Here is a 19,448-nt window from a genome sequence, read left to right as displayed (position 1 = left end):
GTGTGTGTGTGTGTTCAAAGGACGACTTAGTCGGCATAAAAGGTGAACTGATGCCTTCAAAGTATTGAATGAGGGAGAAAGAAGAGTGGAAAAACAGAGGGAGGGCCACACACACACATACACAGAAAGAGACAACGACGACGTGAGACATTATTGAATCATAGTGTCACTGTTTCCTGATACAAATATGAGAACACTACCCTGTGATTTTGCCACAACCGTGCAAGAGAGAACATGTAGTGAATGTGCAAAGGGAGGAGGGCAACTAGTATGAAGGCACACACACTTTAAAAGAGAGGGAAATAAAGAAAATAATCAAGATAAACAATCAAACGTGTAAATAAAGTTTCCGCTAACTAGATATCCCGAGAACAAGAGGCCACTCAGTGTGTTTACATGACATTAGAAGAGAAACTAATTATTGAGTTAGTCCGACTAAACACAGACTTTTGGATTACATGTAAACATGTCAGGCTGATTGAAAGCGTACAAAATTGAATTTCCAAAAAGTTGGACAAACACAGCCAGGTCATGTGATCGAGAGTCGAGCTGCTGAGTTTGACTCAAGCAGGCTGCAGTTCCCCCCTTTTGCCTTAAATTGGGGGTAATACGGCGCTTTTCCACTTTACAGTTCTAGCACGAATTGGTTCGGGCACGGCTTGACTCCACACAGTTTGTAAATCGATGGCTCTCAAATGCTTGCATAGTGGAACAAGGGCAGAAGTCCAACTGAATTATAGTGCGCATGGAAACGTACTGAGCGTCTGAACCAAAACAGACACAGAAAATGCCTGAATTAGACATTAGCACCTTTAAAAACTGGCAATATGAGTCTTTACAAAACATGCAGATATTAATGCTATTATTTAACCAAAGTGCAGGAAATCCTTGTGTCGCTATTTGTTATCATAATGTTTAATTTTAGTATTTTATTTAATTTTAATCAAGACATTGTTAACGGTGACGTTTGTATTTAAATTAACATGACTAACTGTGTGTTTATTTCATCTATTCATTTCATTTGGTTGTGTTTTCTTTTAAATAATACTTGATGAACAGCAAAGTATGAAGAAATTACATTTCAGAAATGACAGTTTGTTTTTGTTTTTTTTAAAAAAGCCACCATGCAAGTTATGGAATTATACACAGTTTGTATCATACATTAATATTTAACAAAAGCTAATGAAATTATTAAACGCATACTGATCGACAGAACCAATAGTCTTGTTGTCTTTTTGAATTAAAGATGGAGATTCCCTGCTCCTGCATTATGTCACTGTTCTTGGCCCACCATTTCCCCGTGCCTTGTGTCTTTTAATCTCATAATCCAATTGTTTTGTTTGGCAGCGTGTCACTGTCTCCAGTCCATGTGACTTCTTCTTGGGATACCTCATTATACAGCAACTCATCCCAAAAGACAAAAGACAACAACGGCGATTAGATCATCTACGATCTTGATCAAACACGGCACACAGAGAGACATCTGCTGCAGCCATAAGTCACGAAAGTCTGCGTCACTCCTGACACTAAGAGACGCTCAAAGCCTTTCACAGATGGAGAATGCACCGTACCGACCCTGCTGTTCTCTCTTCCTACGGAGAAGCACTGAGGCAGTGCAGAGGCTCCCTCATGAAGCACTCTCCCCTTCCTTTTTTCTGCCTCCTAACAAAGTGGCTGCAGATGATTCTCAGCTGTGGAATCATTGGGTCATTCACATTGGTTATTCGTACACTATTAAGAAAATTTATACTGTCATTTTCATTTCATTTCCGTTTCTTAAATTACTGGAGCACTTTACTCTGGACGGCTCATTAACACCCTTATGTATATGTATTCAATATATCCATAATTAGCTTGTGATTGCACAGTGCCAGTATAATCTCCGGTTTGATGAATCGGGGATCACGTTTGTGAGCGAGGCTCAAATTAGCCATGGAGTGAGAGTACTCGCTGCTCTATATAATTCATGGCGTTTTCGATACTTGACCGCAACACCGGATGTGACACATTTATTCAGTTTAATGATCCACACAACAGAAATTACCATTAAACGGGGCTTATGATTTTTTAACGGGTGTGGGCCCAGCCTTGGTCGCACCACTCTTCACACTGAATACATGTGCAGTACGTGACGACAGCAGCGCTGCTCTGCGGCGTGCCCAACACGTGTCTGTCATTCACACAGGGTGCATGTCTCCTGCTCATCTGCCACGGAGATGCTGCAGAGCTTCTGCTTAGGGATGGGACATACCACTTTTTTTTTTGTGCGATACTGATACCAATATCACAAACTCAAGTATCGACCGATACCGATATTAGACCGATACAGTCATTTTATATCGGATTTTTACATTTTTATCTGTCCGATATCCAATCCAGTGATTTTGACCAGTATCGGACCAATACTGATATTGACCGATATCGATTCCCATCCCTACTTCTGCTATGTTTTACATAGAGGTTGCCTCATCAAAACATACTTTTAAATACTCTAAATGCTCCTCTGTACCCGCTTAAATACCAGGACCCTTCAGCATGAAGCCATACTCCCCTTGGTGCTGCATCTATTTCACAATAAATCAGGACATGCTGTGTTTCTGTGACTGATCTGGCAAATATAGATGCTGAAACATCATTTCCACTGTGTATTTTTGCTGTGAGATGCACAGCCAGTGTGAACACTCATTAATTAACGTGTGCCTAAATCAAAAGAGAGAGAGAGACGTGCCACATATCCATAATGCGCCGCATTCACATTCTGTGTGAAACCGGGCCTTACTGTAGCGTGGAAGGAGAGGGCAGGGGCAATGTGCCACAGGCTTTCCTGTAAAAACAAAGCCTCCACAGCCTTTATTTGCCAGTGCAATGAGCTGAATCAGATCCTGTTTGCTTCAGTCCTTAACCAGGCTCTAAAGAAACTGATGACACATGATGGCAGCAGACCACACTACCAACATATGTGATTCAGGGTCGCCTGAAGTGGCTCCTGCCTGCTGCTGGTTCAGCACAGATAAGAAAGACTTAGGCACACGCACACACGCACGCACGCACGCACACACACGCACACCCCCAACATGCCATAGAACTGGATTAACATACATTGACTTTCAAACAGCCTTAATGCAAAGGTAAACAAACTAATATGTTTTGGCATCAATATGTCATTGAAACACAAGTTTTGTATGGACAGGACAGATACGACAAGGGTTTTATTTTGAAAAGAGGGTTGGAAAAAAAATGTCCTTCCTTCAACAGGCTGCTGACTAAACAAAAATCAAGTCAAGCTCCGCAGGCCAAGAAGCACAGATAATGTGATGTCATGAAAGGTCTCCAAACTTCACATCTTTCACAAGCTCATTGGTCGAAAAGCAAACTCTTTCTTATTCTCACTTCCCCGCCCTCCCAACTTCATTCAGCTGAACAACCATGTCGTGTGAGCAGATGCTGTGTCCTGCTTTAAGTAAGTCACATTTGAAAATGACATAATATATTTTAATGCATATTAAAACTTCAATTGGGTGCCAAGGTCCTTGAATGCCACTGTTCGCCAATGTTTGTACAGAATATTAAAATAAATGCACCGGTATCAAACTTCCTGTTCAACAAACACGTAGAGAAGTTTTCACCATTTTTATGTCAGTTTAACAAAATGCTCCACATAAACCCTCTCTCGCTTTCCCTCTTTTTCCACCAGTTAGTGTTTTAACATGTATGTTAAAGTCTGATTTTTTTTAACTAAGACGGACTAACAGTAATTCAGTTTTCTTAATGTCATGTAAACATGTTAGTCTGACTAAAATCAAACTAGTCTTAGTCGGACTAACATACCTGGATAATGCGATTCATAGTCAGATTACTGGAGTTGGACTAGACGTTCTGCACATGCACCAACGCTTCCTCCCTGGTCTTTGACCTAGAAGTAGAACCGGGGCAAACACTCACAGGTGATAAAGCACGCTGAGGGTTTTTATGTCATCACACATACACATTATCACTCCTCATTCTATCACTCGAGTGCATTATCGAGCCATATTTGAACGCACCTAAAAAAAAAAAATTATATACAGCAGACTGGAGAGAGACTGTTTTCATTCTTTCATCCACAATTGTAATTCATTTCACATGTTCTGCTTTATTTTCTCACAAATGAAACGTGTGAAATCCCTGCATTTGCTTTACAGGGACTTAAAGTGGCAGTGAGGCTTGACAGATCTGTAACGCTCACTGCAGCGTCGCAGCAGACGCATTCCAACAAGAGCTCAGCTCTGCTGCACGGCGGGAGAATGACAGTAGAGGTGAAAGGATTTTTGCAGCAGCAGGGATAGAATAGCACACCCAAGGTGTCAGCAAAGAGAACAGGGCCCAGAACAGGCTACATGGCCAGACCTGAAGGAACCACACTGTCCTGTATTGTACTAAATCCACCACAAAGTCACCTTGGCTACGTTCAGATTGCCAGACCCAATCACATCTGATTCATTACGGATCAGAATAGACGGTTCATTCACACATTCAACAGAAAACGTCATATTTGTGAGACCACTCGCTATTGAAGCAGGAGATATGCAAGACAAGATGTTCCTTCATTGATCACCAATGATCACCATGTTCTTCAATGTCTTAGTCAAATAATTTAACACGTCTAATAAAGCGGTAAAATCAGAGAGCTGGTTTTAACTATTATAAAAACACCCAAACTGATAAATCGATTTTCAAAATACTTGGCAATCGATTTAGTTTCGTTTAATCACTGCAGCCCTGACCATGCAGAGGAGAAAAAGCATCTACAGAAATACAGTGCAGTGGCTTGCTAAGGTATGAGAGTGGGTGCTGGCATAGCCATGGGTGGAATCAAAAGGAGAAAATTGCTTTTGCACCCACAGCTACGCTGCAGCTTTTGTACTGTATGAGCTGATAATGTGTCAAGAAGCCACACACACACAGGAATGTGAAAACACCATTCCCTCTCAGATAATGAAAATACAAGTGTACAATAGGACGTCATTTCTTGCAGGATTTCTAATGTCATAGCCATTAACAGCAGAATACATGAAGAGGCGGCACACAGCTACTAGTTTTTTCATATTCTGTTTACAGCAATTTGGTGTACTGTAGTTTGAACACAGAGGGTTTAAGATGAATGCAGGGAAATCCTGTTGTAGGAGTTGGGTCTGTAAAAAAAAAAAGAGTTACTAATGGCTCCCATTTCCCATTTTTTGCGGTAACTTTTAAGATTAAATCGTTTATTTTACAATCACAGTAAACAAGGTCATGGTAATGGATAACCGCTGTCATCTGTTATTACCAAATAAATCCTAAATAAAAACAGATTTCAATCAATCAGTAAAGTATACCTGGTTTCCTCTGTATAGAAGACATGCTTCCTCTTCAACTTAAAAGCCACAATCAAGACCTCAGACCTCCAAAAACAGATTAAACGATGAGTAAATCCCCTCGGAACATAATTGCTCTCTTATTTGAAGATGAAAAGGAAGTTGCAATTGGGCTTAATAAAGAAACTGTCATCTGTGTGGTGAGCACTATAACAGTAGCTGTCATCTGTTGCCACTCAAAGGACTGACAACAAAAGACAATTCTGTCAACGACACAAACATAAAAGACAAACCATATGAGGGGGGAAAGTGAAGGGACAATCATGTCTATGAACATGAAAAGACGAGACAATAACTTTTAAAAAGCCTTTTCAAAAAAATGTTAAGGGGTTTTCTGTTTATTTAGCGTTGGAATCTTTTTACAGATACTAATTCATCAGTATCTGTAAATGGTCCATCTGTAACAGCGACTATAAATTGGTTATTGTAAGATGTGACGTGTAAATGTGATTTGTACAAAACAGAAGGGACATGAAGGTTAAAGATGAGAACCATGAGTGATCGTGTCTCTCAATTCAAATCACCACATCACACTAAGCATTTTTGCCTCATTAGCATTGAAAGTGTGATGCCAGCAATTGCATTTTTTACTCCAGACTATGACCATTATTAGTTCAAGTAAAACCAGCAATATGTGGCATCCCTTTAAAGGAATATTTCACCAATTTGCACAATTTTTCAAAAAAACTACCCTTATTCTAGTAATACAAAGCTAAATGCAAATCGATGAAGTATTCCTTTAAGTAATTCCCAGCTTAGCGGTCATAACCCTAACCCTAATGAAAACATTTCCCTTATTGTGAAAATACTGAAGATGTAAGCCCTCTTTGATTTGCTGACACTTAAAGTTAATCAAAATGTTGTTTAATAGAACAGGTCACAGAATTCTGTGGGCAGCCAATGAAGCTAGTGTTGTTTTGAAAGAGAGAGAAAGAGGGGGAAAAAAAGTGTGAGAGTAATTGACCTTTTCCTTCTTTGAGCAACTGTGGCCTTATATTTTTTACGCTGCATATGGTGTGTGGAGTCTAGCCAAGTGAAAGAAGGTGGTTACCTCGCTGTGAAGTTGGGAGATGTGCAGCCTGTCGCCTGCAGCTCTTTGCCAACACCAACCAACCACCAGCTCACTGTGGCTGTGCCTTATTGTTCCATTACTCCCTGCAACACTGAAACTGATCCGCTGTTGAGAAATCCAGAAAAAGCACTTTTTTTGTGGATGTGTTTTTGATGAATGATAGTGGTGGCTTCTTAGTCACAGGAAAGCTAATGCATTTTCTCACAGAGCTATTTCATAATGAAAGTGAACTCACAATACACCATGGAGACACTTTTCCCCCGCCCCCTCCATAAAAAAAAAAAAAAGCCTGTAGTGCCTGCAGAGCCTCAAACTGTGAGAGTAACGGAGGACTCTAGCTAAGTTTGGATGAGCTCACAAGAGGATTTGTAGCCGAGTTGAGCAGTTGACAACTTTATTGCTCCGCATCCGTAATTCTGCTCAACAGTAACAGTAAAGTTCACTTGACGAATCGACTTGCCAAACCCTACCCATCATTGAAGAGACATCTCTAATGTAACCAGGTTCTCCAGTTTCCTCCCACAGTCCAAAAACGTGGTTTTCGCCCTGAGTTAGCTGGGATTGGCTCCAGCCGCAGTCGGATAAAACGGTAGACAATGAATGAATGACTTAGTGTTTTTGGACTTGTATGTGGATGAGTTGTTCATATATTGTTTGGTAACACTCCGGTCCAAATATGGTAATAGTGTGCTAATAATATGGTCCTACTAGGGTGCTAATGTCATCTTATTTGACAGTAATCATCAAGTAATACCATGATAATAACAACTAAAATTGTGTTTTGGACAGAAGGGAGGATGACCTTCAACTTAACAATATGGTCATTATCACAAACATTTTCATGTGAAGGTATTACACAGATAAAAGCCTATACAGTCATTCTCATTACTGTAAAATAATTACCAATATTACTTTGGAATTATAATTATTAACATTGAGTTATTATCAAGCTGGGACTTGGATTACAAATAAGATTGTTTTATCAAGACATTATCTTTACTATATTATTATATTATGTAATGTGCTACCATTTTTCTGTTTGCAGACCTGCTTCCCCTTTAATCTCCTCCTTGGAAACAAATCCATTATTTTAAATTGAATAACTGAACATACACAGTGTTGAATGTGATATACAAAACATATAATAGTTGTTCAAAAATAATTATACAAGAAATAATAATGACAAAAACAAATTACATCCATTTCCTTGAATATAGATCCTGGATGTTATCGCCTTCTTTTCACTGCTTCTTGGTCTCTTCCATCATATTTCACTTCCCTTATCGAGCCTTGGTGTTCACTGGCAGTAATGTTGCATTGCTGCTTTCTTCTGGATTCATCATCCAGTACCTCTCATTCATTCATGTATTAATACTGCAGCATATTTCATCAGTGGAGCGAGCCATACGCTTAGCCACTGCTGTGTTAACTCATTTGGCAATACCGATTGAACATTTACAAATGCAATCAGGTCTCGAATGGGGTGTGTACTAGGCCCGCCGTTATTTTGTGCAGCTAGTAAAGCTGATGATAATAATGCCAAGGCATGCGGGCCAGCAAATGAGTGTAACTCAAAGAAGCAATCTGTGTCTCCTCTATACTGGAAAACAGCTACAATGCTACAGCAGTGCAACAACTAACCCAGCGCTATTCATGTAGTCATGTCGCTCCACTAAGAGATCAGCAGCATTGTGTTGGACACAAAGAACATTGCTCCAGGGCAAAATGAGGTAAGTCAGCAATCTAGGGACCGTCAGTTTGGAGGTGTGCTGCTGTGAACAAAGGCTGCGTAAATACCTCTGCATCAGTCACTTTCGAGAAACCCGTCTCTAAGATGTTTGGCCATATGATGCAGAAGAAACGTCTATAAATCTCATTCCCATTGGTCAGTTATCCAGTCAATTTCCTCAACTGCCTCAGTGGGCTCGTCAACAACAGCATTAACGGTGCCTTCACCTTCCCAAGTACAACTACTGCTCCCCAATGACCAGTTCCTCTGTGCGTGCCGCCGACACTGACGATGATTATGATAAAAACAATGATGATGACAGTGATGCTGATGAGAATTAACAGGCGAGTTGGGAAAAATCTCCCATGGCTGGATTCAAAAATGACAGTGATGTGCCAGATTAGACACACGAGTGCACACGTAGATGCAAACACACACACACACACAAACTATGGGATCGGTAAAAGTGTGACTTGAATATTCAACAGGACTTTCTGCCACATATTTGGCTCCTTCAGATGCAACGAGTTGCAAGTTCGAACCAACTTCACTGCAGTTTTACGGGGGAGGAAAAAAACATTAGTGCTTCACCCAAACATACAAAATACCACTTTTTTAATGTGCTGACAGATACCAATATCAGTCCGATACGATCATTTTAGACCTTTTAAACTATGAAGCAGATAACAACACATTTGTGCTGAGTCATTTCAAGCTTTTTCAAAGACATGATTCTCCAAATGTGTAACAAATATTCTTCTCTCATGAAAGAAATAAACACCCAGCATGACTAATTTTATTTTATTTACATATTTACATTTATACAGAACTCTTGGATCAGTTCATCTCTAGTTTCAAACATAATTGTGTCAGTGGGATAGTCTCCATTCTCCAAGAAGACAAACTACATGAGAGCTAGTGAAAATAATGCAGCATCCACAGAGTGTTGAGCTGAGCGGCTTTAGGATGCATTCAAGAAACTGGTTGTATTTCACTGCTTCTGCATAGACACATGCAGTTCACTAAGTAAATGCTTCCTTTTGTTTTTACTTAATCTCTGACAAAACAATTGTGTATCTTTCTAATATAATTAGTCACAATAACTGATCGGTGCTTTGTAATCAAATATTCCTTGCCCGTTCCTAATAAATACACACCTCCTCCATGTCACATGGGGTGAAGATTATCTCGTCTTCTTCTTTGCTTTGCATTGACAACCTACTGCCACAGTGCTTTCACAGGTGACAGCTTATCTGACTGTGCCTCTCTATGTCATGCTCACTGTCCCTTTCCCCTCACCCACCACTCACTTCCGTCACCGCCTGTGCCCTCCCTCGATACTTGAGCATTTAGTCTTTCCTCTATATCTGGGCACTCTCCTTCACCTGTATCCCTCCGCTCTGAATATGCCTCTTTTCCTCTCATACTTGTTCTGCTCCCCGGTGGGGTAATTGCTCTGAGCTAGGCTTCCATTTTTACGACTACAATCGAGGCCAGAATGCATATGCCTCTGAATTTCTCCTTGCCTGTGTCACAGCGGCAGCACTCGGGAGAGGAAGGCAGATAAGACCTCGAGTAGCAGAGAAAATTGCTAGTCGATTGTAATTAGAGTCTTTACCTCGCCTATGGAGGAGGAGGAGGAGGAGGAGAATTTAACCTTTCTGCTGCACTTAGGGCCTGAAAAATGCATAATGGCAAAAACACTGCTCTGAAGCTTTTCCCTGACCTAAACTGTTAACTCTACGAATTTAGTCGCTTAGAAAGCGATGACTGTGGCTTCATTAAAATAAGATACGGACTGGCATCTGTATTTAACAAGAGGACTAATTCAGGGAGCTCATCAGGTCTTTCAGAGAAAGCTGAGAGTAATAACACTCAAAGCAAGGTCAGCTCATGGGCTTTACAAAGTATGCCGGAGCCTGGCTGTGAATCTGTGCCAGATTCAGATGAAAACAAGGTCACTGGAGTGTTTTGACTCTGGTTTGCCAGGGAAAAAGCACTTGAGTGAAAGATTTTTCATGTGAAAAAGACTCCAGCAAAGTGGTAAAATTCCACTGTGCTGTTTTCTGGTAGGTGGCATGTGGAAACATCACAGTGCAATAAAGCTGGAGCCCCCTTTTGCCAGCTGCGTGATACATATAGGCATGTTCAGGCACAGTTAATAACTGCATTACACTGAGGGCAAAGCCTCATAATAGAGTAGGGACGAGAGCACACCATCACACAGTGTTTCCCAGGGCAAAATACGCAATCTGATTCAAGGAATTGTCTGCTCGGTGGTGCTCTATTGCAAGGACTAATTTGACCACGTAATTACTTTTATGTTTAAAAGGAAATCTCAGCATGCAATAGAAAGAATAAAGAACTAAATTACCCGCCTCCTCTGTCAATGTCCAAAGCTCTCTGTGCTATAAAACGCATATAAAGAACCTGCTGTACAAACAGCAGTGTTCTACATAAATTATAAGGTGGTTATGTTTTAAGGCTACTTATTTGTCGGCCTGCCTGTGAAAAGTAAGACTCAAAAAGTAAAGGACAGATTTTGATGAAATTGTCTGCGGATTTTGTTAAACTTGCGAGACAACGGACGTCTAACTTGGTGTTTCTCTCCGTCACCGCACTGTCGAGCTATGTGCTCATCATCTTTAATGCTATCGCCCGCTCGCAACATCTTCTGTAAAAAGATGATTACATCATGCATCTCGTAGTTTAAGCTGTAGCTGTTCACGGCACGTGGCCGTGAGCGATACTCTCACGCGCAAACTTCCCTTTCACTCCGTCTCGGTTGAACCCGGGAGCAAACTCCCCATGTGCACATGAACCACTGCATCTGACATAAACTGAATTACTAATGTTGGAAACGCTGAATATAAACACAACAATAACATTTGGGCGAGTGTGAGTTTGTAAATATCACTCTGAATGACACTTGAGAACTTTGGTCGCGACCGAACATTATAAACACGGCAAAACTTCTTCTAACAAGCCATGTTTTATGCAGACTCCATCCTTTATAACGGCAGATTATGCCATACTGCTGTAATGAATCAAAAGCTTTAATTAATACCGACCGCACATACCAGGTTCACTCAAACAATGCGTGTGCTGTCGTGCAGCCACAAGCCTCATCATCGCCCATCCTACCTCCCGCGTTTCCCATTCCCCCCTCGAGATAACTGATGCTGGTGCGCGCAACATAAGTGAAGTAGGCACGCTGAGGAGTCACTGGTGATGTGTGTGTACTTAAAGAAGTGCTTGGTGAGGAGCTATTCCTCTCTGGGGACATGTTGTGGAAGCAAAGAGGAGAACAGTGTGATCAATAAAAACACTCTTTAAAGACCTGACCTCACACCCACTAATGGCTGTGCATTGGGTGTCACAGGGGTCTTTACCAGACAGCCTTGTAACAGCCTGAATACCGGTTTAAAAGTTGTATTTGACTGGTTTCTCAGTAAGGCTTGATTACTTACAATGTTGGCTGAGACTGCGAGACATCTACCGTTTAGAAAAAGGTTTCGGTGCTAAATGAATGTGCATTTAAATTTCTGTATTTCATCATCTAAATGGTGAGGCCAGAAATACTTGAAAAGGAAATGTTAATGTCCTTCCTCGCTGTACAACATTTGCAGATCTTAATTTTTTAAACAGCCCGACAGCGTGAGGACATGCCATGGCAGAATTGGATTAACTAAAAGTGAGGCAGGCTAACGATAAATAAATAATAAAACAAAAGAGGTTCCAGCTAATTAAGATGCACATGCATTAATGAGACATATGACCTATGACTTGTTAAATTCACCGTTGAGACCACTGAGGAGCGAGCGCTCCTTATGGGGCGAATGGGGTGAATGTAAATGTGCAAAGGCTTGGTTCAGACAAAATGCAGTCAACCATTCTATTCATTAAAAAGCTGTAACCTACTAATGACTTGGTGGTTAAAAGCCACTTGATTGAAAGCAGCCATCAACGCACATCAGTAGCAAGGAACGCAACACTGAACCTCTATTCTGCATCACTTGCGAGACACATTGTAGACGAGGGGGGGAAAGGAATGAAATTAAAAACTAAAATCGAAATACAAGATGCAATCGTGGGATTTTCGTTCTTTGTTTTTACAATTTCTAATAATTGCTAAAAAAAAATAGCCCATGGCGGGGCAATAATGATAATTAACTCCTGTGGCAACGTAGCAAAGGTTCAAACCAAACAGTATGTATGCGTTGTGCAAACATACTGAGCTATAACATGTATAATTGCTGAGCATGTTTTACCTCCTACTTTAACACATTTGTGAAATGTTTTGCAGTTAAACAAGTGTTAATTGTGTTCTGCCAATAAAGACTTTCATCAACTTTCACTCAGGTGCAAAAAAACTATACTTTAATAACCTATATTATTGCAAAACATTTACTGATTTAAATGTTTGTATCATGATGTCATTTTTGAACATATTACCAAGTATGGTCATAATTATATCACCCATCTTTCCACCCAACCAAAAAAACGCGGATGATTTTAATTATATTATAGAATTATTACCCAAGACTTTTTCTTGGAACTGTGAAAAACATACTGACAAGAAACACATCCAAGCTGTGTGAGATTTCTGGGTCCGTTAAGAAGGACGGGTCTGTCTGAGTAAGTGCCACAGCCTCCAGCAGCTTCAATTACTCTTAAAATGAAACAGATAAAATTCTTAGATAATACTTGAAACAACCCCCTTGGGTTAAATTAAAATGTGATAAGACAATAAACACTGAAGAGGGACTAGACTTTAGAATTTATTCTGCATTACAGTTACAGTTTTCGGTTTTGCTGTTGAGCCATGTTTGAAAAATACTGTGTGAAGTTCCTCTAGGCAAGTGGGAACATGCAGCAAGAAAAACAATGGCATTGTAGCACTTAAATTGGGTCTATAATAAGCTATTATGGATGTGTCGTTCACATGGTGGATCAGTGTAAGCACAGAGCAAAGACAGGACTGGATTTAATGCATGCTGCAACACAACAGAATTCAATTCTTTCATTACTGGTTAAAAAAAAAAAAAAAAAAGACTGCAGGGAGGAAAAAGAGGACATAAAATCAAGCAAATGGACACAGAGTACATGCATGTTGGTGAATCTGTCCTTGTTTGGGCATCTGGGCAATGCCTGTGCAGCTGTAACTGCCGCAGTGACACAAACAGAAGTTTGGGAAGCGAAAGAGAGAAATGGAAGAAGGCGAGGAGTGACTGGAGGGAGGAAATCCAGCAAAGGAAAAGAAAAAAAAAAATCCTAAAACATTGTGCAAACTTATACCAAGTTTCCCACAGTATCAGTAGACTCAATCCATAATCCAAATAATTATTTCTTTCATGGGCCATAACCTACACCCCCAGAAAGTTTAATCAAAAGCCATTCTTAATTTAATTCCGAAACAAACAGACAAACGGACACAAGCTGGCAAACACATAAAATAAAAGATAATAGAGTCTAAAAGAGTAAACACTTACCAAGAACCCAGTCATCCTAAGCCCCAGCCATAACTGTGGCCACCGTTTCAGCCCAGCAGATGTGCATGTTTACGTCAACAGCGGGATCCCTCGAAGCTCTGCCGCTCAACAATCACAGGAAAACGAACGCACAGAAGGGGGAAAAAACACACTCGCACTCGGCTCGCCTATGACCTCCTCTGACTTTCACTCTCACTCTCACTCGCCCCGTTTGCTCCGCTCACTATTTAGTTTGCATTCATTTTGCAGTCTTGTCTATTTAGCAGGAATCCCCTTCTGAGGCTGATCTCCAGCATGTCACTGTGAGAGCAACAGCTCACGCGCAGGGAGCTCGCTCTTCCTGCTCGCCTGCATGGATATCTGCTCCAACCGGACAAACCAGTGAGGAATATTCCAGGGAAGGAAGTGACATTGACAGGTGCTCCCTCCCTCCTTCCTTACGTCTTCCCTTCCTTACTTACGTCCTTCCTTCCTTTCTCACAAAACAAAGATTACGACAGGAAGCCTGAATCAGATTTATGTGGCATTTTTGACCACAAACACCACCATTGTAGTTCAAATGTCTAATGATTGCTTAAGGATATCCTATAAAGGACTCTTAAGTGGTATTAAAAGAGAGAGAAAACAGAATGCTAACGTCAACAGTAATGAGCAAATTTCCTTTAGCCCAGTTTGTCCTGTGTTGCATTACCAAAGAATATGGAGGACTCGAGAGGAGCAAGGAAAGGAAAGTGTGTGTACGAGAAAGGACTGGACTGTGGATGAATCACAGAAAGGCAAATATGAAGTGAGTCAGAGGGCTTGTCCCTCCAGAGGCTCCAGCAGGAGAGGATCTTCCTGGTTGGCCATTGATGCAAGCCAGGCCACGACCGCAGGCAATAAACAACCAACAATTCCACTTGCTTTTTTTTTTACAAGACATAAAACATAAAACACTCTGACCATGATTCCACTATCAACAGATTCACAATCCCACACACACACAACAAATGACTAGAGCTCAGTGCCAGGAGTGGCTCAGTCAGAGGGAATCTGGGGCTTTGACCCGAAATCTTTTAATGAGTCTGGAAGCAACACTTTCCAACTTTTCAACCTTAAAATAATTGCTTCAAAATCATTTAGTCAAGCGATTTGTGCCTCTTTGTTTCCCACCTCGCACCGTGTAATTCTGTACGTTTGGTTGAGCGAGTGGGAAGACTGCTAGTTACTGTGCAAATTAAAAGCCGCTTCGAGACACTAAAGTACAAACCATTGTGGAGAATGACTGGATGGGGCTGCGTGTGATAACACAAGTGTCTGCAGAAATTGCTCTCAACACTTCACCCATCAGCTCAGAGTGGATGGGTGTGCGAGTTTCCCGCCTCCTACATGCTTGACCCAAGTGTCACTATCTCACCTGGAAGACCAAAGACATTCTCCTGCTGTATTTTCCATATGTGAAAGGCAAACTATGAGAAATTCTCTGGACAGTTTTCATTCATTTCTGAAAAGGCCAGTGATGGAGAAACAGCCAAAATCAGGCCCAGGAAGTTCAAGAGAAATGATGAAATGAGGGTCAACAGTCTTTCACCGTGGTATGTTTGCTACAGTTTATATTTTGTTTTCTGTCTGGACATAAAAGATGGTCATGGGAAACTCTCATAAGTGACACATAAGTCTACACCATTATGGAGATGACAGATTTCCTCATTCATCTCATTATAATGTGCAGCGTATAATAAGTGACCAGACAACATAAACCAACATAAAATGATATAAAAAAGAACTGCTCAGGTAATTTGAGCAGTTTGAACACAAGAAACTCTTTACCTGTTCTTTGACAGAGGCCAGGATGTTGTTGGGGGTGCTGTCAACCTCCATTCTGCGGCCAGGCAACGTGTCGCGGATGGTCAGCAGAAGCCCCTCCTCCGTTACTGGGCTCTGCTCAGGAGCTGGCATTCCTCCTACACACACACACACACAATAATCTGATGACCTCAGGCACTCACAGAAAAAAAACTCTAACATTTTGTAAGTGTGTGTAAAAACAAACACACACACACACACACACACACTCTTTGTAAACTCCTCCCCAGTACACAAGTATGATGTGTGTACTGGTACGTGCGTATGATGCTGAGTGTGACTATCAACAGTCACACGCCACCACTGCCAGTGGTACAAACACACACCCACACACACCATATGGCTGGAGAGAAAAAAATCCTGTCCGTGTTTCATGTCTGGATCAGTGCAAATCAAAGCCATATGGCCTTAAGACAACAAAACGAGTTAAATTACGACTTCGTATAAGACCAGCAATTCTAATCAAGGCACCAAACGAGGGGAATTCAAACCCATCAAAGTAAAATGTAAGCAAAACTCTCCAGGTGAACAGGTTTGGTGCCTGTGGCACAGGAGAGGATGATATCTGCTGTGGTCCTGGTCCCTGTAGTAGCTCAGAGCTGTAGCAGCAAGAGCAAACCTGAGTCTAATGACACCAAAGCATTGTGACTTAAGGGAAACAGGGAATTTACTATGACATTTACTGCTTTAGAAATTCATTACTGCTGTCATCCCTAAAAAGATTGGTTTGTACATATATATTGTGTAGTGCGATAAGTCGATTACATAGACAAATAACGCTGTACTGGCTAGTCAAATAATGCAAATTTAAATTTCTGCTAAATCGACATATGCAATCATGTATAATGTGGCAAAAAACTGCCTTACATGTAGTTGTGTGATGGAATTATGCTGTAAACCTACCATAAAAATTACCATATGGCAATTTACTATACATCTGCTGCCAGTATTATAACATTATTTAAACACGCAGTATGGAATTTCTGCCACTAGGGGTATCTGAATTACAACAATAACCCGCCTAACTCACTCTGGATATTCTACAAAAATACTTTTGCCATCTCTCTACTTGTCCAAGTGCATGAGAGATCACAGCAGGGGAAGCGCTGGATTATTCACAGCAAGCCATTGAGAAAATGTCTTGCCTCCTGCCTGACCAACCTAGATGATCCTGACATTCGCCTTCTGATGTGAACACATCTGACCCAAACTCCTGCCACTAAGTGTACAACAAACTCCAGAGGCTGTCGAAACCAAATCCTCAGAACATTTTCAATAGTTTGTGTTTGAAAAACAGCTTATAATAGAGCGAGGATGGCTGTATAACCTGATATACAGTGGCCTAACTGAATTAAAATTATTCTTGAAAGAGTTAAATAAGCCCGCACACGTTGCATGAGTTGTGGTTTCTTTGGCTCAGCCAGTTCTTGTGAGTTGGTTTGATTGTTTATAGTGAGATCATATAGGTTTTTGGTGACAGATGAAGCAGTGTGAGGGAAATGAGGGGGGTTACAGGAGCATGTGGGAGGTCCCCCCCCCCCCACCCCCCAGACATTTGAACAAAATGTGACCCTGAGGTATTCTGGGAGTCTGTCATCGAGGCAGCGAGAGCATTTGGAGGTGTCTGAGCTGAAGTGAGCAATGTACCAATGCTGGTGTTATATGATAGATAAGCATTTGCTATTACCATGTACGTGAGTCCACACTGGATATTTCATGTATCCCCTTGTCAGTTCCTGCTCATTCACAGTGTTGCGACATGTCACGCTTACTCCCTCCCACCTCCACTCCAGCCTCTGAATCAAGGACATGGCATGGTATTCTCAGAAAACACAGCAACAGGAAACGGGAAAAGCTGTTTGAATGTGAGGGAATGCCTGCTCCCTGATAAACACAGAAGAGAACAACACAAACAGGAGCAAGTGAACACATTTTTTTTTAAACTGTCTGAAGTCGTCGACCCGGTCTGGGTGGATAAAACTGCTTTCTCTTTCCGAATATGGCAGCCATGTAAGCTAGGCTTCCCCTTTAAAAAAAAAAAAATAATAATAATAATAATCCTTGCTATAACCAAAATCTGTGTTTATAATTAGTCTGAATGAATATCTCTTTTCAGTCTAAACTTGCCCGAAGGAAACTGCACACTATGCGGAATATAGAAAAACTGAGCCACAGAAAAAAAACAACATACACAAAAGGAAATCAAAGCCAATCGACTATACCATTAAGCAAAGAAAAGCTGCAATGTGTATCAGAGCCTACCTCTGAAATGTCTCTGAAATAATAGGCCCAGAATGAATTCACTCTGCTTTGCTCGCTGCGGCTTTAGGACAGGAGTGAAGACAATGATGCTGCTGCCAGCCTACCACAGTCCTATAAGCACATGGCTGACTGGTTCTTCAACATGTTTCCCTCGAAATGCTGAGAGGGAAAAACAGCCTCAGCCTGAGAAAATCACACACACACACACACACACACACACACACACACACACAAACTTAAGACAGTATGAGGAGCAAAGACACAACAGAGATGGTAGGTGAGAAGCAGAGGAGCTGAAAAAACTGTGCAGCTTTGGAGGCTGTCATTACACTAATGCCTGAGGACTCTATACCGCACAATTCCAACACAGTAAAGATGACCTCATTCTGGTGTGAACTAACAGCAGCCAGCCACTGTCTAATTATTACTATTATAGTTGTTTTTCTTGACAAAGCAAAAAAAAACAACAAAAAACAGAAAGAAACCAAACGCATGCAGTACGTTTACATCCATGCAGTTAAATCAAGCTATGGTTGTAGCTCGAATATGCCATTGAACTGTCCTTGTATACAAGCGATACAACTTAATCTAGGTGGCGAAACACCCTATTTCAGCTTGTTAGTATTAAGCTGTTTCCAGTCTAGCATGCAGCTGGCATTTGGAGTGCCATTCCAAGTCTTCCTAACATTCATCAACTTACAAGTCCCCCATCAGTCCAAAAAAACCCACATGAATGGCTCCATGTATTTGTCGCTATTATTCGTATTCTTCGGTGTATCGGCTTCTTCTTTGCCCAGAACAGCTCAAGTCCGACTCTGGTCCTACGGAAGGTATACATGCAGTAGTAGCTCAACTCCCAGTGTCATTATCTGGAGTCGTTTCTGCGTTTCCAATATGAATAGTACAAAAATAACCAGCCATAACCGATGCATTCTTTGGCACCCTTCCCTTGGGGTACCAGAGTAAAAGTACGGTATGGTCAGGATGGAGCTAGACTGGCTCCACCCACGGCTCTAATTGATTAGATTTTCAGTCAGACTAACATGTTTACATGACCGTAGACAACAACATCTCAGAGAAACATGTGACAAAAACAGTTTAAACAGCATTCCCTACAGTGACCAGTTTGACCAACTATTTTATGTGGAATACAAAAACATCTCTTTTACAAGACACCACTTCCAAGCTAAGCTAAAGCTTCTCTTTCAAGTATTATATTCCGGAGAAAAGTCTGAGTGTGCGACCCCACCCTGACTCTTCGTATCACATGATCTGATCTAGTGACCTCAAGCTCAAGCCACACCTCGGAGCTTCTTACACAAGCCCTCTGTCCGTGACTCTCCATCTCCAGAAAACTAAATGTAGCATAAAGTGTGTTTACAAAGGTAAGAGGATTTTGTAAATGTGTAAAATCGGATTGAGAAAAAGAAGATAATGCAAAAGAGAGTGGGGGAAGATTCAAAGAGTGCATTTTGAACTAGCTTTTGGAATCATAGACTATGTGTCCATGCACACATAGTCCTTTCACGCCACTGCAGTGCTGTCACACTCATACTACCTGTCTTCCCTCTGATTCATTTAACTCAAATGAAAACCTAATTTACTTTCACATTCATTGCTGCGAAATCCCCAATAATAATCTTCTTAGTTCACCC

The 19,448-nt window shown here is 41.1% G+C and overlaps 1 protein-coding gene across 9 annotated transcripts in view; it reads right to left on the bottom strand.

Moving 5' to 3' along the window:
- LOC131475632 (plakophilin-4-like) overlaps positions 1–19,448 on the bottom strand; it is an 89,924-nt gene that overhangs the window by 60,202 nt on the left and 10,274 nt on the right. For 2 of the 9 annotated variants that reach the window (XM_058653895.1, XM_058653946.1), the window contains exons 1-2: positions 17,219–17,357; positions 15,496–15,629 (exon numbers count right to left, since the gene is read on the bottom strand). In XM_058653895.1, the coding sequence (XP_058509878.1) occupies positions 15,496–15,629; positions 17,219–17,342 (258 nt within the window). In that variant the 5' untranslated portion in view covers positions 17,343–17,357. Of the gene's footprint in view, positions 1–13,686; positions 13,794–15,495; positions 15,630–17,218; positions 17,376–19,448 lie in introns of those variants that run through there. The other 7 variants (XM_058653907.1, XM_058653901.1, XM_058653926.1 and 4 more) reach the window with 6 other exon arrangements.

The sequence above is a fragment of the Solea solea genome, chromosome 2 (genome assembly GCF_958295425.1).
Source record: "Solea solea chromosome 2, fSolSol10.1, whole genome shotgun sequence".
NCBI lineage: Eukaryota > Metazoa > Chordata > Actinopteri > Pleuronectiformes > Soleidae > Solea > Solea solea.
This window is presented reverse-complemented; position numbering and strand designations above follow the sequence as displayed.